The 27,297-nt window shown below is 45.2% G+C and overlaps 1 protein-coding gene across 1 annotated transcript in view; it reads left to right on the top strand.

The window, feature by feature from the left end:
* Nucleotides 1-19,821, top strand: part of LOC119948895 (palmitoyltransferase ZDHHC1-like) — a 67,968-nt gene extending 48,147 nt beyond the window's left edge. The window contains 6 exon segments of the mRNA XM_038770430.1: nt 2,508-2,611; nt 6,399-6,454; nt 11,753-11,840; nt 17,435-17,519; nt 19,022-19,024; nt 19,438-19,821. Of these exon segments, the coding sequence (XP_038626358.1) occupies nt 2,508-2,611; nt 6,399-6,454; nt 11,753-11,840; nt 17,435-17,519; nt 19,022-19,024; nt 19,438-19,778 (677 nt within the window). The 3' untranslated portion in view covers nt 19,779-19,821.
* The last annotated feature ends 7,476 nt before the right edge of the window (nt 19,822-27,297 follow it).

The raw sequence follows: 27,297 nt of genomic DNA on the forward strand, positions 1-27,297 counted from the left end.
GGTCCCTACCTAATAGCGGGCTCACAGTCTAGAAGGGGGAGACAGACAACAAAACAAAGCATATTAACAAAATAAAATAAATAGATTAGTAAATATGGACAAGTAAAATAGAGTAATCAATCAATCAATCAATCGTATTTATTGAGCGCTTACTGTGTGCAGAGCACTGGACTAAGCGCTTGGGTAGTACAAGTTGGCAACTTATAGAGATGGTCCCTACCCAACCGCGGGCTCACAGTCTAGAAGGGGGAGACAGAGAACAAAACAAAGCATATTAACAAAATAAAATAAATAAAATAGTAAATATGTACAAGTAAAATAGAGTAATCAATCAATCAATCAATCATATTTATTGAGTGCTTACTGTGTGCAGAGCACCGTACTAAGTGCTTGGGAAGTACAAGTTGGCAACATATAGAGACGGTCCCTACTTAACAGTGGGCTCACAGTCTAGAAATAAATCTGTACAATGATTAGTAGTAGTAGTAGTAGTAGTAGTAGTAGTAGTATCAGTGCTTAGTACAGTGCCTGGCACATAGTAAGCACTTAACAAATACCATTATTATTATTATTATTCTTATCTGCATCCCCCTCTAGACTGTAAGCTCACTGTGGGCAGGGAATATGTCTACCACCTCTGCTGTACTGTGTTCTCCCAAGCACTTAGTACAGTGCTCTGCACACAATAAGAACTCAATCAATCAATCAATTGTATTTATTGAGCGCCTAATAATAATAAGAACTCAATAAATACCACCGGTGGTGACGATGACACAGTCCCTCTCCCACATGGGCGCGCAGCCTAAGAAGGAGGGAGAATGGGACTTTTAGTTTTGTGGATCAATCAATCAATCGTATTTATTGAGCACTTACTGTGTGCAGAGCACTGTACTAAGCGCTTGGGAAGTCCAAGTTGGCAACATATAGAGACAGTCCGTACCCGACAGTGGGCTCACAGTCTAAAAGGGGGAGACAGAGAACAAAACCAAACATATTAACAAAATAAAATAAATAGAATAGATATGTACAAGTAAAATAAATAGAGTAATAAATATATACAAAGATATATACATATATACAGGTGCTGTGGGGAAGGGAAGGAGGTAAGATGGGGGATGGAGAGGGGGGCAAGGGGGGGAGGAAGGAAGGGGCTCAGTCTGGGAAGGCCTCCTGGAGGAGGAACTAAGGAACAGAGAAGTTGGGTAACTTGCCCAAGGTCACACAGCAGGAAAGCGGGAGAGACGTTTGTCCCCAACCTGCGGCTCTCAAAACCCCCTCTCCGCTTTTTTTCCTAGAGCTTTTTTTTCTGCAATTATACCAAGGTACATGGGGTCATGAATTTCTTTATGAATCAGCCCTCTCCATCTTGGCTCTGACACAATTTTTGGGGTTATTGCTTTGGGTGTGGCAGGTGATTCGCTGGTGGTGGTTAGATGGGAATAATATTTACCCGCCTTGATTAGTTGCCATAGGAGAGAAGAGCGTCAGATAAAGCTCTGCACCTCACTCTGATGACCGCGCAATAAAAAAGGGTTTTTAGCAACGAACTGGGTTTTTAGCGACTAATTTAAAACTACTTGGAGAGCAGCCAGTGGCTTAACAGACCGACAGCCTGAAGACGGAGGTAATGATGATGACGGTATTTGTTAATAATAGTAATAATGGTATTTGTTAAGCACTTACTATGTGCCAGGCACTGTTATAAGCGTCTAGAAGGGGGAGTCAGAGAACAAAACAAAACATATTAACTGTGAGCCCACTGTGAGGTAGGGACCGTCTCTATATGTTGCCAACTTGTACTTCCCAAGTGCTTAGTACAGTGTTCTGCACACAGTAAGCGCTCAATAAATACGATTGATTGATTGATTAACTGTGAGCCCACTGTTGGGTAGGGACCGTCTCCATATGTTGCCAACTTGTACTTCCCAAGCGCTTAGTCCAGTGCTCTGCACACAGTGAACGCTCAATAAATGCGATTGAATGAATGAATGAATGAATATTAACAAAATAAAATAAATAGAATAAGTATGCACAAATAAAATAAAGTAATAAAAATAAATAAATAAGTAGAGTAACAAAATAAATAAATAAATAGAGTAGCAAAGTAAATAAATAAATAAATAGAGTGATAAAATCCCAGCTCCGCCACATGTCAGCTGTGTGACTCTGGGCAAGTCACTTAACTTCTCTATGCCTCAGTTACCTCATCTGTAAAATGGGGATTAAGACTGTGAGCCCCCCCACGGGACAACCTGATCACCTTGTAACCTCCTCCCCAGCTCCTAGAACAGTGCTTTGCGCATAGTAACTGCTTAATAAATGCCATCATCATCATCATTATTATTATTAGAGGGGGAGACAGACGTTAATACACATACAAATAAATAATGAGGTGGTCTCTCCTGGTCTCTAAGGTCTCTGGAAAGGGGAACTAGAAATCTTGAGGTTCAGGAGCGAAGTCGGGGTGAAGCAGCGATTCCTCCTCCTTCTTTATTTCTATTTTCCAGTGGGAAAACAGCTGAGCACCTTCGATTACATGACACAAGGCCGGCGGGCCAGAAAGAAAAGAAACAAGATGGAAGAGAGCAGCCCCAAGGCTGATCACTTAAAGGTAGGACAAAGTCCAACGCAATCTCCCAAATCCCGATCCTGGGCCCTTCCCGTCCCACCTTCCAGCTCCAGAAGAAACAAAGACATTTCTCCCTCTCCCGTTGGACCGTTCCCTATCCAGTCTCTGACTCATCTCCCTAATTTTATTCCCCAGTCCTTCTGCTTGGGAGTGTCGTAAATCAAATAACTCCCTACAAGACTATAAACCTGGGAGATTTAAATGACTTTCCACTGCGTCTACCTTGCCCGGAGAAGCTCTCTGGATTTTTAGGAGATTCTCTTTAAGCAGGTTATACCGGGATGAAAAGTGTCCAAGAGGTGGTTGGCAGCTTCAACCCCTTTAATTCTATTATAGCTTTAATTCTATTTGTTCTGACGATTTTGACACACGTCTCCATGTTTTGTTTTGTTGTCTGTCTCCCCGTTCTCGACTGTAAGCCCGTTGTTGGGTAGGGACGATCTCTATATGTTACCGACTTTTCCCAAGCGCTTAGTACAGTGCTGTGCACACAGTAAGCGCTCAATAAATACGATGGAATGAATGAAATAGGAGAAATAACCTAGAAATCGGAGATGAACCGGCTCTCCAAATGTGGTCACCGGACAGTCTTCCGCGGATTGTCTGTTGTTGAAAACGGGCCTCAACTTTTAGCGGAACATCGCCTCTCCCATCCTTCTCCGCTCCCACCCTCTTCGGCTCCACCCTCACAATCAATCTATCAATCAATCAATCGTACTTATTGAGTGCTTACTGTGTGCAGAGCACTGTACTAAGCGCTTGGGAAGTACAAGTTGGCAACATATAGAGACAGTCCCTACTCAACAGTGGGCTCACAATCACCCATCCTCATCCCCTTCCCAATCCCCACGGATCGCTTCCGCCTCTGAAAGCACGAGTCGCCTTCTCCGTGACTGACGGTCATTTGAAAAATTTCCGACCTTTCCCAGGTTGAGGAATCTACCCTGAAAACAACCAAATGCCTTTGATAAACACAAGTAGCTAGTCCAGGAAATGACTGTTCTGGTCTCCCTTAAGCACGCAAGGTAAACAATTTCTACAGAGAGTCCTGTTGAAAATAAGCAATCATTTGCATTTGCTGCCGGCTCTAATTAAGGAATTGTGTGGGAGAGGGGCATTTTTCCGAATGTAAAGTGGATGGGGGTGGGAGGGGGGTTCATCCTCAGTGCTCATTCAACAGTATCCTTAGGGAAAGTGTGAATGCAGGTGTTTAGGGGTGGAGTCCTCCTGCCCACTCCCTTGTCTAGAAATTTTTATTAAAAGTCTTTCCGAGAGACAAGACATTGCTTGCGTAACTCACACGGTTTGTGAACGAAACTTCCCAGAAACAGTATCTGTGCGGATTCATTCAATCATATTTATTGAGCGCTTACTGTGTGCAGAGCACTGTACTAAGCGCTTGGGAAGTACAAATTGGCAACATATACGGACAGTCCCTACCCAACAGCGGGCTCACAGTCTAGAAGGGGGGAGACAGACAACAAAACAAAACATATTAACAAAAAATAAGTAGAATAAATATGTACAAGTAAAATACACAGAGGAATAAATACGTACAAACACATATACATATATACAGGCATTGATAGTAAGTGTTTAAAGTTCACTGTTACCCTCATCTCAGGGGAGTGAGGAACGATTGGCATGAGTATAAATGAAATATTCCAAGATGGGGTAAGAGTTGGAACGCCCACAGCACGGAAGGGGTGGAGCTGGGATTAGGACCCAGATCTCCGGACTCCCAGGCCGGTGGTCTTTCTATTAGGCCACGCTATTTCTTGGGCCTTAATTCATCCTTTCTGTGCATTATTATATTGCGCCGATCCGTTCACAAGTTCATCGTTCCTTGTCTTCCGGAGAGTGGCCTCCACCTCACCCAGTCAGGACCGATGCTGAAATACTTACCTCAGAAAACCACTTAGAGAAGAGACTATGACTGTTGATTTCAATCAGCTGCCCGTATCGGTACCTAGAAGAGGAGCGGATCAGAGCAGCAGTCCCCTTTCTAGACTGTGAGCCCGTTATGGGCAGGGATTGTCACTCTTTGTTGCTGAATTGTACTTGCCAAGTGCTTAGTACAGTGCTCTGCACATAATAAGCGCTCAATAAATACGATTGATTGATTGATTAATAAGCGCTCAATAGTCCAGAGCTGGGACTAGAACCCATATCCTCTATCTCCCAAGCCTGTGCTCTTCCCACTAAGTCACTATGCTGCACATATTTACTATTCTCTTTATTTTGTTCATGATGAGCATGTAGCTATGAAATTTTATCTGTTCTGACGATTTTGACACCTGTCTCCATGTTTTGTTTTCATTCACTCATTCAATCGTATTTACTGAGCGCTTACTGTGTGCAGAGCACTGTGCTAAGCACTTGGGAAGTACAAGTTGGCAACATATAGAGATGGTCCCTACCCAACATTCATTCATTCATTCATTCAATCGTATTTATTGAGCGCTTACTGTGTGCAGAGCACTGTACTAAGCGCTTGGGAAGTCCAAGTTGGCAACATATAGAGACGGACCCTACCCAACATTCATTCATTCATTCATTCAATCGTATTTATTGAGCGCTTACTGTGCGCAGAGCACGGTGCTAAGCACTTGGGAAGTCCAAGTCGGCAACATATAGAGACGGTTCCTACCCAACATTCATTCATTCAATCATATTTATTGAGCACTCACTGTGCGCAGAGCACGGTGCTAAGCACTTGGGAAGTCCAAGTCGGCAACATATAGAGACGGTTCCTACCCAACATTCATTCATTCAATCGTATTTATTGAGCACTCACTGTGTGCAGAGCACTGTACTAAGCGCTTGGGAAGTCCAAGTGGGCAAGATATAGAGACGGTCCCTACCCAACATTCATTCATTCATTCATTCGATCATATTTATTGAGCGCTTACTGTGTACAGAGCACTGTACTAAGCGCTTGGGAAGTCCAAGTCGGCAACATATAGAGATGGTCCCTACCCAACATTCATTCATTCATTCACTCAATCATATTTATTGAGCGCTTACTGTGTAGAGAGCACTGTACTAAGCGCTTGGGAAGTCCAAGTGGGCAACATATAGAGATGGTCCCTACCCAACATTCATTCATTCAATCGTATTTATTGAGGGCTTACTGTGTGCAGAGCACTGTACTAAGCGCTTGGGAAGTCCAAGTGGGCAACATATAGAGACGGTCCCTTCCCAACAGCGGGCTCACAGTCTAGAAGGGGGAAAATACTGACCCTTCCATAGTTGAAAGAAATTCGCTGTGAGCAGGTTGGGTAGGGACTGTATATGTTGCCAACTTGTACTTCCCAAGCGCTTAGCACAGTGCTCTGCACACAGTAAGCGCTCAATAAATACGATTGGTGATGATGATTCGAACCTGTGTGGGAAAACCCCATTGGATTTCAAGTCCAACGCATTAAACTCTCAGCCATCACGGTATTATGTTTTGTTGCCTGTCTCCCCCTTCTAGACTGTGAGCCCACTGTTGGGTAGGGACCGTCTCTATATGTTGCCGACTTGGACTTCCCAAGCGCTTATCACAGTGCTCTGCACACAGTAGGCGCTCAATAAATACGATTGAATGAATGAATGGTGGACTGATGTAGGAGAACGGAGAAATGTGAAGGAGCAGGTCTCATCTTTCCCGTTGGAGGGCAAAGTGTGGGGCCTCCTGTTCCCTCCCGTCGCTCCCCGGTGCCAAGCCCTGAAAGGCATGGACTGAGAGAGGGAAATATTAACCAATCTTTTGTTTTATTTGAAGGATTGGTCTTCCAGATGCTTCCTGAATAAGAACAGAAACATGTCATCTCCAAGCAGGTACGCCTTGGTCCCGAAAGGGAATTTGTTTTGTGAAATGATAATGATGATGATGATAATAACAACAATAATAATAATGGTATTTGGTAAGCGCTTACTATGTGCCAGGCACCGTACCAGGCGCTGGGGTAGATATAAAGTCATCGGGTTGGACACGGTCCCTGTCCCACAGAGGGCTCACAGCCTTGATCCCCATTTGACAGATGAGATAACTGAGGCCCAGAGAAGTGAAGTGACTGGCCCAAGGTCACACACCAGACAAGTGGCGGAGGCGGAATTAGAACCTGGGTCCTTCTGCCTCGCAGTCTCGTGCTCCACCCACAACCCACCACAAGTGCTCTATCCATTCATTCGGTCGTATTTATTGAGCGCTTACTGTGTGCAGAGCACTGGACTAAGCGCTTGGGAAGTGCAAGTTGGCAACATATAGAGACGCTCTATCCATTAGGCTGTGCTGCTTCTGAAATAGAAAAGCTGCCATCCCTGCGCTTTCTTCCTGCCTATTTCCAGCTTGAGTGGGGCCTTCAAAAGCAATAATAATAATAATTATGGTATTTGCTAAGCACTTACTATGTGCCAGGCACTGTTCTAAGCTCTGGGGTGTATAGTGCTGGGCACACAGTAAGCGCTTAAATACCATTATTATTACCAGCAAATCGGGTTGGAAACAGTCCCTGACCCATGTGGGGTTTATTCATTCATTCAATCGTATTTATCGAGCGCTTACTGTGTGCAGCGCACTGTAGTAAGCGCTTGGGAAGTACAAGTCGGCCACATACAGAGACGGTCCCTACCCGACAACGGGCTCCCAGTCTAGAAGATGGAGACTGTGAGCCCCACGTGGGACAGTGCTCTGCATGACTGTGAGCCCGTTGTTGGGTAGGGACCGTCTCTATATGTTGCCAATTTGTACTCCCCAAGCGCTTAGTACAGTGCTCTGCACACAGTAAGCGCTCAATAAATATGATTGAATGAATGAATGCAGTAGGCACTCAATAAATATGATTGAATGGAGAGCAGGGGCAGAGGTACAATACAATCAGATCAGACACACAGTTTCCCCGTCCCTCCTGGGGCTCGCAGGGTAAGGGAAAAAGGGAGAACAGGTATCTCATCCCCCTTTTAGACTGTGAGCCCACTGTTGGGTAGGGACCGTCTCTATATGTTGCCAATTTGTACTTCCCAAACGCTTAGTACAGTGCTCTGCACGTAGTAAGCGCTCAATAAATACGATTGATTGATTGTCGAGGAAACTGGGCCCAGAGAAGTTAAGTGGCTTCTCAACGTCACACAGCAGGCAAGTGGTAAAGCCAAGATTAGAACGCAGGTCTCCTGACTTCCAAGCCCGGGCTCTGTCTATCTTTAGTCTTCATAATTAATTTCTTTGAGGTTTTGGTCAGGCCCTTTTGTTGATAATAATAATAATGATGGCATTTATTAAGCGCTTACTATGTACAAAGCACTGTTCTAAAGCGCTGGGGAGGTTACAAGGTGATCAGGTTGTCATCATCAATCGTATTTATTGAGCGCTTACAGTGTGCAGAGCACTGTACTAAGCGCTTGGGAAGTACAAGTTGGCAACATACAGAGACAGTCCCTACCCAACAGTGGGCTCATGGTCTAAAAGGGGGTCCCACGGGGGGCTCACAGTCTTCATCCCCATTTGACAGATGAGGTCACTGAGGTACAGAGAAGTGAACTGACTTGCCCAAAGTCACTGACAAGCGGCAGAGCCGGGATTTGAACCCGTGACCTCTGACTCCAAAGACCGTGCTCTTTCCACTGAGCTTCTTGATCTGACCACGTGTTTTTCAGCTCCAACTGCGTTTTCCTCCTGCCGCCTTAATTTGTGTGATTTCGATGGAATTTTCCACGAGGTTTCTCTGCATGAATGAATCAGTCTCTCCCAGACTGAGCCCCTTCCTTCCTCTCCCCCTCTTCCCCCTTTCTATCCCACCCATCTTACATCCTTCCCTTCCCCACAGCACCTGTATATATGTATATATGGTTGTACATATTTATTACTCTATTTATTTATCTATTTATTTTACTTGTACATATCTATCCTATTTATTTTATTTTGTTGGTATGTTTGGTTTTGTTCTCTGTCTCCCCCTTTTAGACTGTGAGCCCACTGTTGGGTAGGGACTGTCTCTATGTGTTGCCAATTTGTACTTCCCAAGCGCTTAGTACAGTGCTCTGCACATAGTAAGCGCTCAATAAATACGATTGATGATGATGATGAATGGAGTGAAATTATTAATGTGCCCAGGACTGAAAATTCCCTTGCTGTTTCCATTTTACCTGCCTGATTCCCAATCAGATCAGCACAGGTTTCCTCAGGAACAGCTGCTACTCCCAGGCAAACCGCCCTAATATAATTAATGTTTACAACAGCTTTGGGTGGAAAGAGCAGGGAACCTGATGAGGAGCCTCAGGGGAAGTTTTCCAAGGCATCAGAGATCAGGGCTCGTGAAAGACGTGGGGATAGAGGAAAACAACAGTCCCTGCTTGGAGTTCTGTAGAATTGTACTTCCCAAGCGCTTAGTACAGTGCTCTGCACATAGTAAGCGCTCGGTAAATACGGTTGAATGAATACATTACATCTATAATTTACTTATTTACTTTTTCATATTAATGTCTGTCTCTCCCCAGTAAACACGCTGTAGGTAGGGAAGAAGTCTGTTTATTAATAATGATGGCATTTATTAAGCGCTTACTATGTGCAAAGCACTGTTCTAAGCGCTGGGGAGGTTGCAAGGTGATCAGGTTGTCCCACGGGGGGCTCACAGTCTTCATCCCCATTTTACAGAAGAGGGACCGTCTCTATATGTTGCCGACTTGTACTTCCCAAGCGCTTAGTACAGTGCTCTGCACACAGTAAGCGCTCAATAAATACGATTGATTGATTGATTGATTGAAGTGACTTGCCCAAAATCACACAGCTGACAAGTGGCGGAGCCGGGATTTGAACTCATGACCTCTGACTCCAAAGCCCGGGCTCTTTCCACTGAGCCACGCCAAGCGCTTCGTACGGTGCTTTGCGCACAGTAGACGCTCAATAAATACGACTGAATGAATGAATGAATGGGTAGATACAAGTTAATCATGTCGGACACAGTCCTTGTCCCATATGGGACAGCGTGAAGCAGCGTGGCTCAGTGGAAAGAGCACGGGCTTTGGAGTCAGAGGTCATGGGTTCGAATGCTGACTCCACCACATATCTGCTGTGTGATCTTGGGCGAGTCACTTAACGTCTCTGGGCCTCAGTTACCTCATCTGTAAAATGGGGATTAAGACTGTGAGCCCCCCGTGGGACAACCTGATCAGCCTGTATCCTCCCCAGCGCTTAGAACAGTGCTTTGCACATTGTAAGCGCTTAACAAATGCCAATTATTATTATTATTATTATATGGAGCTCACAGTATAACTAGAAGGGAGGAAAGGTATTAGATCCCCATTTCAGAGTTGAGGAAACTGAGGCCTAGGCAAGTTAAATGACTTGCCCACGGTCACGCAGCAAGAAACTGGTAGAGTGGGGATTTAGAACCCAGATCCTTGGGCTATCAGGCACATGCTCTTTCCACTGGGCCACACCGTTTCCTACAGAGCATCTGGGTCAAGAAGCTGCTTGGCATGACACAGGAGAGCAGTACTGCTAATTCTATCGTGCTCTCCCAAGTGCTTAGTAGCGTGGCTCAGTGGAAATCCATCAATCAATCAATCATATTTATTCAATCAATCAATCAATCGTATTTATTGAGCGCTTACTGTGTGCAGAGCACTGGACTAAGCGCTTGGGAAGTACAAGTTGGCAACAGATAGAGACGGTCCCTACCCAACAGTGGGCTCACAGTCTAGAAGAGCCCGGGCTTTGGAGTCAGTGGTCACGGGTTCAAATCCCAGCTCCCGGCTTTGGGCCAGTCGCTTAACTTCTCTGAGCCTCAGTGACCTCATCTGTAAAATGGGGATTACGACTGTGAGCCCCCCGTGGGACAACCTGATCACCTTGTATCCCCCCCCCCCAGCGCTTAGAACAGTGCTTTGCACAGAGTAAGCGCTTAAATGCCATCATTAGTAGTAGTAGTAGTACAGTGCTCTGCATATAGTAAGTGCTCAATAAATACGCTTCATGAATAATGAATATTCATTATAATGAATTCAATATATTGAAATATATATTGAATTATATATATAGAAATTATAATGAATTCAATATAATGAATAATTATTCATTAATTATGGCCGACGTACGTAGAAGAATTTTTTCTCTTTGCCCCATCCCACCACACCCACTTGGTCCTTTATGCTCTTTTTTAAGGTATCAGTTCATTCATTCCCTCAATCATATTTACTGAGCGCAGTTAGGCGCTGACAATGTGCCAGGCACTGAGGTAAATACAATGAAATCAGGTTTGACACAGTCCCTGTCCCGCCTAGGGCTCACAGTCCCTATCCCTATTTTACAGGTGAGGTAACAATCAATCGTATTTATTGAGCGCTTACTGTGTGCAGAGCACTGCACTAAGCGCTTATACATATTTATTAATGTATTATTTATTTATTTATTAAGGTTGTCCCACGTGGGGCTCACAGTCTTAATCCCCATTTTCCAGATGAGGGAACTGAGGCACAGAGAAGTTAAGTGACTTGCCCAAAGTCACACAGCTGACAAGTGGCAACTTTTAGACTGTGAGCCCTTTTAGACTGTGAGCCCACTGTTGGGTAGGGACTGTCTCTAGATGTTGCCAATTTGTACTTCCCAAGCGCTTAGTGCAGTGCTCTGCACATAGTAAGCGCTCAATAAATATGATTGATGATGAAGTGGCAAAGCTGGGATTTGAACTAATGACTCGGGGAAGCAGCGTGGCTCAGTGGAAAGAGCCCGGACTTTGGAGTCAGACGTCGTGGGTTCGAATCCCGGCTCCGCCACAAGTCTGCTGTGTGACCTTGGGCAAGTCACTTAACTTCTCTGAGCCTCAGTGACCTCATCTGTAAAAATGGGGATTAAGACTGTGAGCCCTACGTGGGACAACTTGATCACATTGTATCCCCCCCAGTGCTTAGAACAGTGCTTTGCACACAGTAAGCGTTAACAAATGCCATTATTATTATTATTGTTATTATTATTATTATTATTATTACCTCTGACTCCAGGGTCACACGACAGACCGGTGGCAGAGCCGGGAGGTCAGAAAGGCCAGACTTCTCTCTCGATTTCACCAGGCACAAGATGCATCGGGACAAGGGAACTCTTTTGGGGGAAATTCATCTCTTTTTCTTTCATCTCCACTCTAGGACATCCGAGGATCCCCATGTCTCGCTGGCCTCCTTTCAACAGACCAAACTGAGAAAAGAGTGCCCACCGTGGCATTTGCACTGTCAGGTAATCCATTCTTTCATTTAATCGTATTTATTGAGTACTTACTGAACACAGTAAGAGTATGATATAACAACAAACAGACCCAATCCCTGCCCACTGCGAGCTTACAGTCTAGAGGGGGAAACAGGCACGAATATCAATAAATAAATGACAGATATGGATATCAGTGGTGCGGGGCTGGGAAGCGGGGATGAATAAAGGGAGCAAGTCGGACTGTGAGCCCACTGTTGGGTAGGGACTGTCTCTATATGTTGCCAACTTGGATTCCCAAGCGCTTAGTACAGTGCTCTGCACACAGTAAGTGCTCAATAAATACGATTGATTGATTTATTGATTGATTGATGGGAGCGGGAGAAGAGGAAAGGAGGGCTCAGTCAGGGAAGGCTTCTTGGAGGAGATGGGCCTTCACTTCCATAAGGCTTTGAAGTCGGAGGGAGTCGTCGTCTGTCAGATAAATCAATCAACCGTATTTATTGAGCGCTTACTGTGTGCAGAGCACTGTACTAAGCGCTTGGGAAGTACAAGTTGGCAACATATAGAGACGGTCCCTCCCCAACAGTGGGCTCACAGCCTAAAAGATAAAGGTATTATCCGCTGGCTGCGATTCAAAGCTTGGTTCCCAGAGCTTGACTCCTTTTGGAAGAGGAGGCGGAATGGGTAGATCCAGCTATTTTCCTATTGGCTTAGAACCCCATGAACTCTCAATGATATCTCTGTTGTACTATACTCTCCCAAGCGCTTAGTACACTGTTCTACCCATAGTAAGCAGTGAGAAGCAGAATGGTCTAATGGAAAGAGCACAGGCCTGAGAAGGTCACAAGTTCTAATCCCGATTCCACCATTTGTCTGCTGTGTGACCCTGGGCAAGTCACTTCACTTCTCTGGGCTTCACTTCCCTCATCTGGAAAATGAGGGTGAAGACTGTGAGCCCCCCGTGGGACAACCTGATCACCTTGTAACCTCCCCAGCGCTTAGAACAGTGCTTGGCACATAGTAAATGCTTAGCAAATGCCATCATTATTGGTCTCTGTGCCTCAGTTCCCTCATCTGTAAAATGGGGGTGAAGACTGTGAGCCCCACGGGGGACAACCTGATTGCCTTGTAACTGCCCCAGCACTTAGAACAGTGCTTTGCACATAGTAAGCGCTTAATAAATGCCATTATTATTATTATTATTATCAGGTTGTCCCACGGGGGGGTTCACAGTCTTAATCCCCATTTTACCGATGAGGTAACTGAGGCACAGAGAGACAAAGTGACTTGCCCAAAGTCACACAGCTGACAATGGGCAGAGCCGGGATTTGAACCCGTGACCTCTGACTCCAAAGCCCGGGCTCTTTCCACTGAGCCACGCTGCTTCTCTATCTTTGGACTCTTGAAGATGCCAAGGGTCTAAAGATAATTTATTTATTTATTTTATTTGTCCATATCTATTCTATTTATTTTATTTTGTTAGTATGTTTGGTTTTGTTCTCGGTCTCCCCCTTTTAGACTGTGAGCCCACTGTTGGGTAGGGACTGTCTCTAGATGTTGCCGATTTGTACTTCCCAAGCGCTTAGTACAGTGCTCTGCACATAGTAAGCGCTCAATAAATACGATTGATGATGATAGGCTCAAAGCTGCCCAAATAATAATAATACTAAGAATGGCATTTGTTAAGCGCTTACTATGTGCAAAGCACTGTTCCAAGCGCTGGGGGATACAAGGTGATCAGGTTGTCCCGCGCGGGGCTCCCAGTCATCATCCCCGTTTTACAGATGAGGTAACTGAGGCTCTGAGAAGTTAAGTGACTTGCCCAAGGTCACACAGTAGACACGTGGCGGAGCCGGGATTCGAACCCGTGACCTCTGACTCCAAAGCCTATGCTCTTTCCACTGAGCCCCGCTGCTTCTCAAAGGGTTCCCAAACCCCGCTGACTTTAATGTCGGTCTCACTGCAACCGTCCCCTGAGAAGCGGCGTGGCCCCACGGATACGCTGGGCTTGGGAGTCAGAAGGACTTGGATTCCAATCCCACGTATCTTTTGTGTGACCTTGGGCGAGTCACTTCACTTCTCTGGGCCTCACCTGTAAAGCGGGGGATGAAGGTTATGCGGAACAGGACTGACCGTCCAACCTGATTAACTTGTACTTACCCCAGCTCTTAGTACAGTAAGAGAAGCAGCGTGGTTCATTGGAAAGAGCACGGGCTTTGGAGTCAGAGGTCATGGGTTCGAATCCCGGCTCCGCCACATGTGTGCTGTGTGACCTTGGGCAAGTCACTTAACTTCTCTGAGCCTCCGTTCCCTCTTCAGTAAAATGGGAATTAAGACTGTGAGCCCCACGTGGGACACCTTGATCACCTTGTATCCCCCCAGCGCTTAGAACAGTGCTCTGCACATAGTAAGCGCTTAACAAATGCCATCATTATTATTATTATTATTATTATTACAGTGCCTGGAACATAGCAAGTGCTTAACAAATACGATTAAAGAAAAGAGAGAGAAAAACGCAATAAAGGATCCGACCAACTATTCCCACACGTTCCCCACCAATGACTCCATTTTCCAAAGTTGAGCCCCTTCCAGGGTTAGCGTAATAGTTTCCACACAGAATGAGCGCATCTCTCTTAAGGACATCAAAGAGCGCTTGGCCAAGGGTCTTATAAAATTCTTCTTTAGTTTCATTGATAGCGGCAAGCAACGTTACACGAGTGCTGAGAATGCAGTGGCCCAAGGCCAACTGGAGACAGATGGTCATAGGATGCTCATCAATTCCATTTCATCATCAATCGTATTTATTGAGCGCTTACTGTGTGCAGAGCACTGTACTAAGTGCTTGGGAAGTACAAATTGGCAACATATAGAGACAGTCCCTACCCAACAGTGGGCTCACAGTCTGAAAGGGGGAGACAAAACCAAACATACTAACAAAATAAAATAAATAGAATAGATATGTACAAGTAAAACAAATAAATAGAGTAATAAATATGTACAAACATATATACATATATACGGGTGCTGTGGGGAAGGGAAGGAGGTAAGATGGGCGGATGGAGAGGGGGACGAGGGGGAGAGGAAGGAAGGGGATTCCATTTGGGAACGACTTGAATCGGTTTTCTGAATTTGTGCTTAAAAATAAATCCAACTCTATCAAGTCAGGATAGCACCTCCAGGCGACCCTTTTTTATTAAAAAAAAAAAAAGTGGTATCTATTAAGCTTTTACTATGTGCCAGGCACTGTTCTAAGCGCTTAAGTTAATCAGGTTGGGTACAGTCCCTGTCCCATATAGGGCTCACACTCATCCTCATTTTATATTTATTTTATTTATTGTATTTATTTATTTATCCCCACTTTATTTATACATACAAAGTCGTTAAAGCTGGAGTCACTGGCATTTGGTTACAAGCCCGAGCACAAATATCCTTCCGTGTCAGCGTCCAGCCAGAATGGGGGTTGCGCAGTAAAATCCCGTTCTATTTTGGGCCACTGCGAGAGGCGACGCCGTTATAATAATAACAATTTTGGTATTTGTTAAGTGCTTATTACGGGCCAAGCACTGTTCTAAGCGCTGGGGGAGATACAAGGTAATCAGGTTGTCCCACGTGGGGTTCACAGTCTTAATACCCATTTTCCAGATGAGGTAACTTGTGCGACTTGCCCGAAGTCACACAGAGGCCAAGTGGCAGAGTCGGAATTAGAACCCATGACCTCTGACTCCCGAGCCCGCACTCGTTCCACTGAGCCATGCGGCTTCTTAACTCGAAGTTGAGCCTGATGAATGGCACTCATTGTCACAAGGAATCACCCGGCAGGACAGAGAGCCTGCAAAGTCCATTTTTAAGAGAACCATTGTTTTCTTTGAGGATCGAGTCTAGGTCCTCACAAACACTGGACTGGATAAGGAACTTTCCTTGGAATAGCGACGGCCCCTATCGTATTCCCGGGAAGATGGGAGGGTGTCGGGGAGGACTCCTGAAAACCCCATGTAGCTACTGGTTTGCTGGGGGAGAGGGATAAGAGAGAAAAAACATTCCAAGGACACAGATTCTGTATAACCAGAACAGCTGGGAGCCAGAAGCGGCAAACAAACAAACTCATCGGAGGATATCAATCATGAATGGGGTGGATTTTTGTTTTGTTTTGTTTTGGGGTTTTTTTTATGGTATTTGTTAAGCACTTACTACTTGCCAGGCAGACTGATCGCTGGGGTAGGAATAATAATAATAATGACAGCATTTATTAAGCACTTACTGTGTGCAAAGCACTGTTCTAAGCGCTGGGGAGGTTACAAGGTGATCAGGTGATAAGGCCCTACTGAGAGCTCACCTCCTCCAGGAGGCCTTCCCAGACTGAGCCCCTTCCCTCCTCTCCCCCTCGTCCCCCTCTCCATCCCCCCATCTTACCTCCTTCCCTTCCCCACAGCACTTGTATATATGTATATGTGTTTGTACATATTTATTACTCTATTTATTTTACTTGTACATATCTATTCTATTTATTTTATTTTGTTAGTATGTTTGGTTTTGTTCTCTGTCTCCCCCTTTTAGACTGTGAGCCCACTGTTGGGCAGGGACTGTCTCTGTATGTTGCCAATTTGTACTTCCCAAGCGCTTAGTACAGTGCTCTGCACACAGTAAGCGCTCAATAAATACGAATGATGAGGAGGAGGAGGAGGATCAGGTTGTCCCACGGGGGGCTCACAGTCTTCATCCCCGTTTTCCAGATGAGGGAACTGAGGCCCAGAGAAGTGAAGTGACTTGCCCCAAGTCACACGGCTGGCAATTGGCAGAGCCGGGATTTGAACCCCTGACCTCGGACTCCAAAGCCCGGGCTCTTTCCACTGAGCCACGGCAAGCTAATCAGGTTGAACGCATTCATTCATTCAATCGTATTTATTGAGTGCTTACTGTGTGCAGAGCACTGTACTAAGCGCTTGGGAAGTACAAGTCGGCAGCATATAGAGACGGTCCCTATCCAACAACGGCCTCACAGTCTAGAAGGGGGGGCACAGAGAAGCAAAGTGATGCCCAGAAGTCACACAGCAGACAGCAGACAAGCTCTTTCCGCTAAGCCACATGGCTTTTAGCGAGAAGCAGCGTGGTTTAGCAGAAAGAGCCCGGGTTTGGGAGTCAGAGGTCGTGGGTTCTAATCCCGGCTCTGCCACTTGTCAGCTGTGTGACTTTGGGCAAGTTACTTAACTTCTCTGTGCCACAGTTCCCTCATCTGTAAAATGGGGATTAAGACTGTGAGTCCCATATGGGACAACCTAATTACCTTGTATCTACCCCAGCGCTTAGAATAGTGCTGGGCACATAGTAAGCGCTTAATAAATGCCATCATTAACAAACACCAGTATTATTATTACTATTATTATTGCTGCTTAGAGGCATCATTTAGGGTAGGGTGTCAAAAACCGACTCCACTGTTAAAATAATCGTGTCCTGCTAAATTGCCCACATGAAAAACGGAAATCAAAATTGCCCTCTTTTGGCCGTGAAGTATCCAGAATTAAAGTTTGGTCCCAACTGAAAAAATCTGCGAGGTGTTAAGACATATTGCTATCCGACAATCCGGCGGGTTCCCCATTGCTAATTTGCAAACATCTGACTTTTTGTAGAGAAAAACAAGCAAAGGCCAGAGTTCCCCAAAATCCAGTGCTGGGAATCAGAACATCAAAGAGAGAGACTTCACCCCTGAGAAAGGTAAAAATCTGTGGAGCGTCATTTCACCACTTACATTTGGGTCCCCGTGACGTTCTCTTGGGTCGGCTGTTCCTGAAATCAATCAATCAATCAATCGGTTGTATTTATTGAGTGCTTACTATGTGCAGAGCATGGTATTAAGCGCTTGGGAGAGGACAATTTTCACAGAGTTGGTAGATACGTTCTCTACCCCCAGCAAGGAATGATGCTATATTTAGGAAGTAAATTTACTCCAATCACCCAGAAACCAACTCAGGTCATCTGGTCATAGAAAATTTCGAGTTAATAGATTTCCCAGTGTGGGAAGTCCCAGAAAACAATGAAAATTGCCTACAGGCTCTCAACAAATCTTTCGCTGATGGCAACAATGGTGAAGTAGACTGTTTAGTACGTGTTGCCGAACTGTACTTTCCAAGCACTTAGTACGGTGCTCTGCACACAGTAAGCGCTCAATAAATATGACTGAATGAATGGATGGAAAAGACGAGTAAATATTTTTGGTGGGCTGATACGTATTTTCTAACCTGCAAGGTATTCATAATGACTATACATAATGATTATACATATATACACTATGCATATACATAATGACTATATATATGTTGCCAATTTGTACTTCCCAAGCGCTTAGTACAGTGCTCTGCACATAGTAAGTGCTCAATAAATACGACTGATGATGATGATGATGATGACTATACGAGACCGGTTTAAGAACTGATTGTTAATTATTATCCCTAGACCTGTTTAAGAACTGATTTTCTTTGGTGGAGAATTTACACTATCCCATGGGAAGCTGAGGGAATTGTTTCCCTCGGCAAGCTGAGGAGACCAAAAATATCAGTAGGTTTAGAGGGATTTAGATCAATTCACAGAGATCAGCGATCCACAGTGGGTTACTAGGGGGAGAGGCAGGGATATAGAAGAAAAGCCAATCATATCTATTGGGTGCTTTCTGTGTGCAGAGCACTGTACTAGGCGCTAAGAGGTGATCCATTCCTAACGATTTCTCAGGAAATTTATTTATAAATTATAAATTTATCATTTATAAATTATAAATTATTTATTTATTTATTTTACTTGTACATATCTACTCTATTTTATTTTGTTAATTTGTTTTGTTTTGTTGTCTGTCTCCCCCTTCTAGACTGTGAGCCCACTGTTGGGTAGGAACCGTCTCTATATGTTGCCAACTTGTACTTCCTAAGCACTTAGTACAGTGCTCTGCACACAGTAAGCACTCAATAAATACGATTGAATGAATAATGATGAGGGTGGATGTCAGAAGAGCAGTGGTTGCTTGTTTTCTCCAATCATCCAGCGTCACCATCAGAGACAGAACTCCGGACTGGATGCGGACAGAACCTGAAGTGACATCAGTGATAGGTCTATGTTCGTTTTTGTTGTTATTAGTTATTAATCAATCAATCATATTTATTGAGCGCTTACTGTGTGCAGAGCACTGTACTAAGCGCTTGGGAAGTACAAGTTGGCAACATATAGAGACAGTCCCTACCCAACAGTGGGCTCACAGTCTAGAAGGGGGAGACGGAGAACAAAACCCAACGTATTAACAAAATAAAATAAGTGCTTACTCTGTGCCAGACACTGTACTAAGCGTTGGGGAATGTCCACAATGGGACTCCCAGACTTAGTCCCCATTTTCCAGATAAGGCAACTGAGGTGCAGAGAAGTTAAGAGACTTGCCCAAGGTCACACAGCAGAGTGGTGGAGCCGGGATTAGACTGTGTTGTTAAGCCAAGAGCCCAGGCTTTATTGTCCTTTTAGGCCGTCGAGTCGTCTCCGACCCATAGCGACTCCATGGACGCGTCTGCTTGGGGGGCAGTAAATTTAATTAGCAATTACACAGCTGTCATTAACTTCAGGCCCCTCACGAGTTGTAGTTTTTCTTGCTCCGTAGATAATGATTCTCCTTTGGAAGTGTCTTCCAATTCCGATTCCTTCTCATCTGTGGAAATCCCAGCTGGGACTATGGACAGCCTAATGCTTCTGTATTCCGCACACGCGAACAGCCGATCAGACCTTCACGAACAAATCATGCGCACCGTGGAAAACGGCAGGATCTGGGAAAGCCAGGAAGAGCCTTCAGAACTGAACTGCACGCTGACTGACTCCAAAGAGGCGGTTGAAATGGTTCGGCAAACGTATCTGGCCGACGCGTCTTTGCCCGTCTCAGAGAGACCACCCCAGGAAGAGACCCAGTTTTCCCAGACAGAAAAGATTTCCACCCTTCCCCTCTGAGAAACAAAACGGTTACCTCTTTATCCTTCCATGTGCCAGCACAGATTCTCTGCAAGATATGGCCAGAACGGGCATCCCTAGGATTTGAGATCGGTGTGGGGAACGCCGGGGTTTTTTGAGGAGCCTTAGTTAAGTAACCCAGTCCGGACCCGAAGCCAACTCCGAGTGCCGGTTATGGGAATTTCTTCCGAGGCCTGAGATGGGGAATTTCAGGATGCACACCAGAAAAAAACCAAATCGTTTAAAGAAAAATTCTATCTCCAATCAACTGCAAGATGATTGACTTTGGCCCGGCCTCTTCTTCCCAAACAGAATGAGGCAAACCACTTCACCACCCCCCAAAAGTTAGCAGAATTTGGGGGAAACGGTGGGGTAAGATGTAGCCCTTAAACTTGAATTTTGGACGTTTCCCTCTTTATCCTCAGCCCAGTCTGGATTTCACTTTCTTGTAAAGAAAGGAATACAAGAAAAATGGAGTGAACTTTTTTTCTCTTTTTAGCTTTTTTTTTTTGGTATTGTGTAGAAATAATTCAATGCCTCTGAAGTTCAGACCATGATTTGTTGCACTGACAATTTCCTCATTTTAAATTGATCATAGTTTTCTAAAGTCCCAATTATATTTTATACCGGGGAAAAACATTTTAAGGGCATTAAAATTGTATTTATACGATCAACGGGGTTGGTTATTGGTTGCTGTTTGTTAAAGTGAAAGTAATCCTTCGAAGGAGGGCAATCCTTGATGAATTTTTATTCTTCTTCAAACACAAATTTAAAAAATAAATTGGCAATGAAAAGAAATGACTTCTCATTTAAAAAGGGAGTAAAACGACCTATAGCATTTGTTTTGGGGGGTTTTTAATGGCTTTACATACAAAACTGTAACCGGCTTTCTTGTGGATGAAGGACCCAACAACTAGATAGGAGTCGTATTTTCTTGATGAAGTTCACAAATACCATATGCAGCAGGTTTCAGATTTTTAAAGGAGCATCAGAAATTGGGGAAAACATTTACTGAATATCCCATTATACTAGTAAGTACATCCATTGGTCTGACTGTAAGCTCGTTGTGGGCAGGGAATGTGTCTGCTTCATTGTTCTGTTGTACTTTCCCAAGCAGAGCACCGTACCAAACGCTTGGAAGAGTGCAATGCAACAATAAACATTCCCTGCCCGCAACGAGCTTACTGTCTAGAGGACTTGACTTTCCAGGACTTGAGTTTTCTGACACCCCCAGAAGCTTTTCAATTCTGTTCAAGGGTGTTTTTCCCATCAGTGATAAGGAAGAAAAAAAAAAAGTTTGAGCTCGAGAAAAAGGGGAAGCTATGACCTCTCCAAGCTATATCCTTCCTAAACAACTTATGTTGTAGCAATTAGGGAAGATAACGAAGGCGAAAGATGTGGGTGCATTCATAGCAACTTTGTTTGGAGGGCATAACAAAATCCCAGCTTCGGTTTGGGAGCACCATAAGCCTTGGTTCCAGTAAGGTTTGTCCGTTGCTATCATGACTCTGCAATGTTTCTGAAACAATAAATGAAGTAATTTCCTGCGATGGAAAAAAAGAATTGCTAAAATTGCAGCTGTTCAGGAATCCAAGATCTCCGTGAATACGATTGGGGGGGGGGGGGGGTGAATTTGCTTTGGAACAAAGGGATAATTGAAATGCTCTCATAATTTCAGGCCCCTTGTATTTAACGAGCCCGATTCTCCTTCCTGCAAACAGAAAAGGAAACAGCGGGGCCTAATGGAAAGAGCATGGGCCTGGGCATCAGAGGACCTGGGTTCTAAACCCTGCTCTGCCACTTACGTGATTTGTGATCTTGGCCCAGTCATTTAACTTCTCTGGGCCTCGGTTTTGTCAGCTGCAAAATAGGAACTGCCTTTTCTCCCTCCTACCTATGAGGACTGTGAGCCCCACGTGGGACAATCTAATTGCCTTGTAACTACCCCAGCGCTTAGAACAGTGCTTTGCACATAGTAAGCGCTTAACAAATACCAACATTATTATTATTATTATTGTTATTATTATTATTACTATTATTATTATTACCTAGACAGTAGGAAAGGGATTGGATCTGATCCTGGATCTAAACCAGTGCTTGGCACATAGCAAGTTCTTAGGAAGCAGAGAAGCAGCCTGGTCCAGTGGAGAGTGGTTCTGGGAGTCAGAAGGACCTGGGTTCTAATCCCAGCTCCACCACATAATTAATAATGATGGCATTTATTAAGCGCTTACTATGTGCCAAGCACTGTTCTAAGCGCTGGGGAGGTACAAGGTAATCAAGTTGTCCCACGGGGGGCTCACAGGCTTCATCCCCATTTTACAGATGAGGGAACTGGGGCCCGGAGAAGTGAAGTGACTTGCCCAAAATCACACGGCTGACAATTGGCGGAGCCGGGATTCATTCATTCATTCATTCAATTGTGTTTATTAAGCGCTTACTGTGTGCAGAGCACTGTACTAAGCGCTTGGGAAGTTCAAGTTGGCAATGTATAGAGGTGGTCCCTACCCAACAGTGGGCTCACAGTCTACAAAGGGGAGACAGACAACAAAACAAAACATATTAACAAAATAAAATAAATAGAATAGTAAATATATACAAGTAAAATAAATAGAGTAATAAATCTGTACAACCATATATACAGATGCTGTGGGGAGGGGAAGGAGGTAGGGCGGGGGGGGGGTTGGGGATGGGGAGGAGGGGGATTGGAACCCATGACCTCTGACTCCAAAGCCCGGGCTCTTTCCACTGAGCCACACTGCTTCTCCATGTCCGCTGTGTGCCCTTGAGCAAGTCACTTCATTTCTCTGTGCCTCAGTTGACCTCATCTGCAAAATGGGGATTGAGACCGTGAGCCCCAAGTGGGACAGGGATTGCGTCCAGCCCGATTCGCTCGTATCCATCCCAGTGCTTAGTACCATGCCTGGCACATAGTAAGCGCTTGACAAATGCCATAATTATTATTTAGATCAGGCCAAGTTAAACTGCTCCAGGGCTGCAGGCAAGTTACTGACTGGATCCTGGAGAAATCCAAGCTTGGATCAAGACCAGGATTTGGCAGATCCCTGAAGACAAATTCCCCCTGGCCTTCCAGAAATACTGGAATACTTCTCTCCCTGCAGCTCCACCGACCCCCGAGGCCCCTCACTCTGAATCCTGACACCATCCGGCATGGGGCTCATTTTCTAAGTAGGAGGGGTAGTACTAAGGGCTTACTTTGTGCAGAGCACTGTACTAAGCGCTGGGCTAGATTTAAGATAATCAAGTCCCCCGTGGGGCTCTCATTCTAAGTAGTAGGAGGAGTATTAAGCACTTACTGTGTGCAGAGCACTGTACTAAGCGCTGGGCTCGATCCAAGATAATCAAGTCCCCCATGGGGTTCTTATTCTAAGTAGGAGGAGGAGTATTAAGCACTAACTGTGTGCAGAGCACTGTACTAAGCGCTGGGCTAGATCCAAGATAATCAAGTTCCCCGTGGGGCTCTCATTCTAAGTAGAAGGAGGAGTATTAAGCACTTACTGTGTGCAGAGCACTGTACTAAGCGCTGGGCTAGATTCAAGATAATCAAGTCCCCCATGGGGCTCTCATTCTAAGTAGGAGGAGGAGTATTAAGCGCTTACTGTGTGCAGAGCACTGTACTAAGCTCTGGGCTAGATCCAAGATAAGTCCCCCGTGGGGCTTTTATTCTAAGTACGAGGGGTAGTACTAAGCGCTTACTGTGTGCAGAGCACTGTACTAAGCGCTGGGCTAGATTCAAGATAATCAAGTCCCCCTTGGGGCTCTCATTCTAAGTAGGAGGAGGAGTATTAAGCGCTTACTGTGTGCAGAGCACTGTACTAAGCGCTGGGCAAGATTCAAGATAATCAAGTCCCCCATGGGGCTCTCATTCCGAGTTGGAGGAGGAGTATTAAGCGCTTACTGTGTGCAGAGCACTGTACTAAGCGCTGGGCTCGATTCAAGATAATCAAGTCCCCCGTGGGGCTCTCATTCTAAGTAGGAGGAGGAGTATTAAGCACTTACTGTGTGCAGAGCACTGTACTAAGCGCTGGGCTAGATTCAAGATAATCAAGTCCCCCGTGGGGCTCTTATTCTAAGTAGGAGGAGGAGTATTAAGCATGTACGGTGTGCAGAGCACTGTACTAAGCGCTGGGCTAGATTCAAGATAATCAAGTCCCCCGTTGGGCTCTCATTCTAAGTAGGAGGAGGAGTATTAAGCGCTTACTGTGTGCAGAGCACTGTACTAAGCGCTGGGCTAGATTCAAGATAATCAAGTCCCCCATGGGGCTCTAATTCTAAATAGGAGGAGGAGTATTAAGTGCTTACTGTGTGCAGAGCACTGTACTAAGCGCTGGGCTAGATTCAAGATAATCAAGTCCCCCGTGGGGCTCTCATTCTAAGTAGGAGGAGGAGTATTAAGCGCTTACTGTGTGCAGAGCACTGTACTAAGCTCTGGGCTAGATTCAAGATAATCAAGTCCCCCATGGGGCTCTCATTCTAAGTAGGAGGAGGAGTATTAAGCACTTACTGTGTGCAGAGCACTGTACTAAGCTCTGGGCTCGATTCAAGATAATCAAGTCCCCCATGGGGCTCTCATTCTGAGTTGGAGGAGGAGTATTAAGCGCTTACTATGTGCAGAGCACTGTACTAAGCGCTAGGCAAGATTCAAGATAATCAAGTCCCCCATGGGGCTCTCATTCTGAATTGGAGGAGGAGTATTAAGCGCTTACTGTGTGCAGAGCACTGTACTAAGCGCTGGGCAAGATTCAAGATAATCAAGTCCCCCATGGGGCTCTCATTCTGAGTTGGAGGAGGAGTATTAAGCACTTACTTTGTGCAGAGCACTGTACTAAGCGCTGGGCTAGATTCAAGATAATCAAGTCCCCCGTGGGGCTCTCATTCTAAGTAGGAGGAGGAGTATTAAGCACTTACTTTGTGCAGAGCACTGTACTAAGCTCTGGGCTAGATTCAAGATAATCAAGTCCCCCTTGGGGCTCTCATTCTAAGTAGGAGGAGGAGTATTAAGCACTTACTGTGTGCAGAGCACTGTACTAAGCGCTGGGCAAGGTTCAAGATAATCAAGTCCCCCATGGGGCTCTCATTCTGAGTTGGAGGAGGAGTATTAAGCGCTTACTGTGTGCAGAGCACTGTACTAAGCGCTGGGCTAGATTCAAGAGAATCAAGTCCCCCGTGGGGCTCTCATTCTAAGTAGGAGGAGGAGTATTAAGTGCTTACTGTGTGCCCAGCACTGTACTAAGCGCTGGGCTAGATCCAAGATAGTCAAGCCCCACATGGGGCTCTCATTCTAAGTAGGAGGAGGAGTATTAAGCACGTACTGTGTGCAGAGCACTGTACTAAGCGCTGGGCTAGATTCAAGATAATCAAGTCCCCCGTGGGGCTCTCATTCTAAGTAGGAGGAGGAGTATTAAGCACGTACTGTGTGCAGAGCACTGTACTAAGCGCTGGGCAAGATTCAAGATAATCAAGTCCCCCGTGGGGCTCTCATTCTAAGTAGGAGGAGGAGTATTAAGCGCTTACTGTGTGCAGAGCACTGTACTAAGCGCTGGGCTAGATTCAAGATAATCAAGTCCCCCATGGGGCTCTCATTCTGAGTTGGAGGAGGAGTATTAAGCGCTTACTGTGTGCAGAGCACTGTACTAAGTGCTGGGCAAGATTCAAGATAAGTCCCACGTGGGGCTCTATTTCTAAGTAGGAGGAGGAGTATTAAGCACTTACTGTGTGCAGAGCACTGTACTAAGCACTGGGCTCGATCCAAGATAATCAAGCCCCACATGAGGCTCTCATTCTAAGTAGGAGGAGGAGTATTAAGCGCTTACTGTGTGCAGAGTGTGTGCAGAGCACTGAAGTAAGTGGAAAGAGCCCGGGCTTTGGAGTCAGAGGTCATGGGTTCAAATCCTGGCTCCACCAATTGTCAGCTGTGTGACTTTGGGCAAGTCACTTCACTTCTCTGGGCCTCAGTTACCTCATCTGGAAAATGGGGATTAAGACTGTGAGCCCCCCGTGGGACAATCTGATCACCTTGTAACCCCCCCAGCACATAGTAAGCGCTTAATAAATGCCACCATTATTATTATTAAGTGGTGGGAGAGAATAAACGTGGTCCCTGGGGTGTTCAGAATCGATGGCGTCTTCCAAGAAGAAAATCAATCGATCGTATTTATTGAGTGCTTACTATGTGCAGAGCACTGTACTAAGTGCTTGGGAAGTACAAATTGGCAACACATAGAGACAGTCCCTACCCAACAGTGGGCTCACAGTCTAAAAGGGGGAGACAGAGAACAGAAAGAAAAGCATTTCACGGAACGGTTAACCTTCTCCTCAGTAATTCAGCGTCTCCGCCACACTCTCTCCTCACACCCCGGCCGCTCCACAGTTGCGGGATTCAGTTGTTGAGGTAATGTTGTCTGGCCAGCACTGACCTCTTTGTTCGCACAACTGACCTCATTCTTTATCCACTGTGGAGAGGGAGAGAAGGCCCGTGTATTCTGCGACATCTGCAGGGGCCAAGCCTCCAGGGTCAAACTCCCTTTGGAAATCTGAAAAGTCTGCTGAAAGGAGTTTTCTAATGAGGCTTGTTTATTCAGCAGGCCAGTGGGAGGGTGTGTTGGGCTCTTTTATTCTGGGATGAGCCCGGGGTTCGGGAAACTGGTCGAAGAAATTCATTCATTCATATTACTCTATTTATTTATTTATTTATTTATCTTACTTACTGTGTGCAGAGCACTGTACTAAGCGCTGGGCAAGATTCAAGATAATAAAGTCCCCCATGGGGCTCTAATTCTAAGTAGGAGGAGGAGTATTAAGCACTTATGGTACAGTACTGTACTGTACTCTAAAAAGGTGGCCTAGTTGATACTAACATTTCTATCCTATTTATTTTATTTTGTTGGTATGGTTGGTTCTGTTCTCTGTCTCCCCCTTTTAGACTGTGAGCCCACTGTTGGGTAGGGACTGTCTCTACGTGTTGCCAATTTGTACTTCCCAAGCGCTTAGTACAGTGCTCTGCACATAGTAAGCGCTCAATAAATATGATTGAATGATTGATTGATTGATTGATTGATTCATTCATTCATTCAGTCGTATTTATTGAGCGCCTACTGTGTGCGGAGCGCTGGACTTGGGAAGTCCAAGTTGGCAACGTATAGAGACGGTCCACTTGATTGAAGACTGTAATCTCCTGGCGGGCAGGGAATGTCGACCAGCTCTGTTGTATTGTGGGCTTCCAAGTGCGTAGCGCAGCGCTCTGCACCCACTGAGTTTTCCGTCGATACTGTCGATTGATTGATTGATCGATAGAAACAGCGTGGCCCAGTGGATAGAGCCCGGGCTTGGGATTCAGAAGGATCCCGGCTCCGCCATCTGTTGTACTGTGGGCTTCCAAGTGCGTAGCGCAGCGCTCTAAATGCCATCATTATTATTATTTTTATATTATTTATTTTATACTACATTTATATTATTGATATGAATGCCATCAGCATTATTATTATTATCACAGTGCTTG

Source organism: Tachyglossus aculeatus, chromosome X3, assembly GCF_015852505.1.
Source record: "Tachyglossus aculeatus isolate mTacAcu1 chromosome X3, mTacAcu1.pri, whole genome shotgun sequence".
NCBI classification, from domain to species: domain Eukaryota; kingdom Metazoa; phylum Chordata; class Mammalia; order Monotremata; family Tachyglossidae; genus Tachyglossus; species Tachyglossus aculeatus.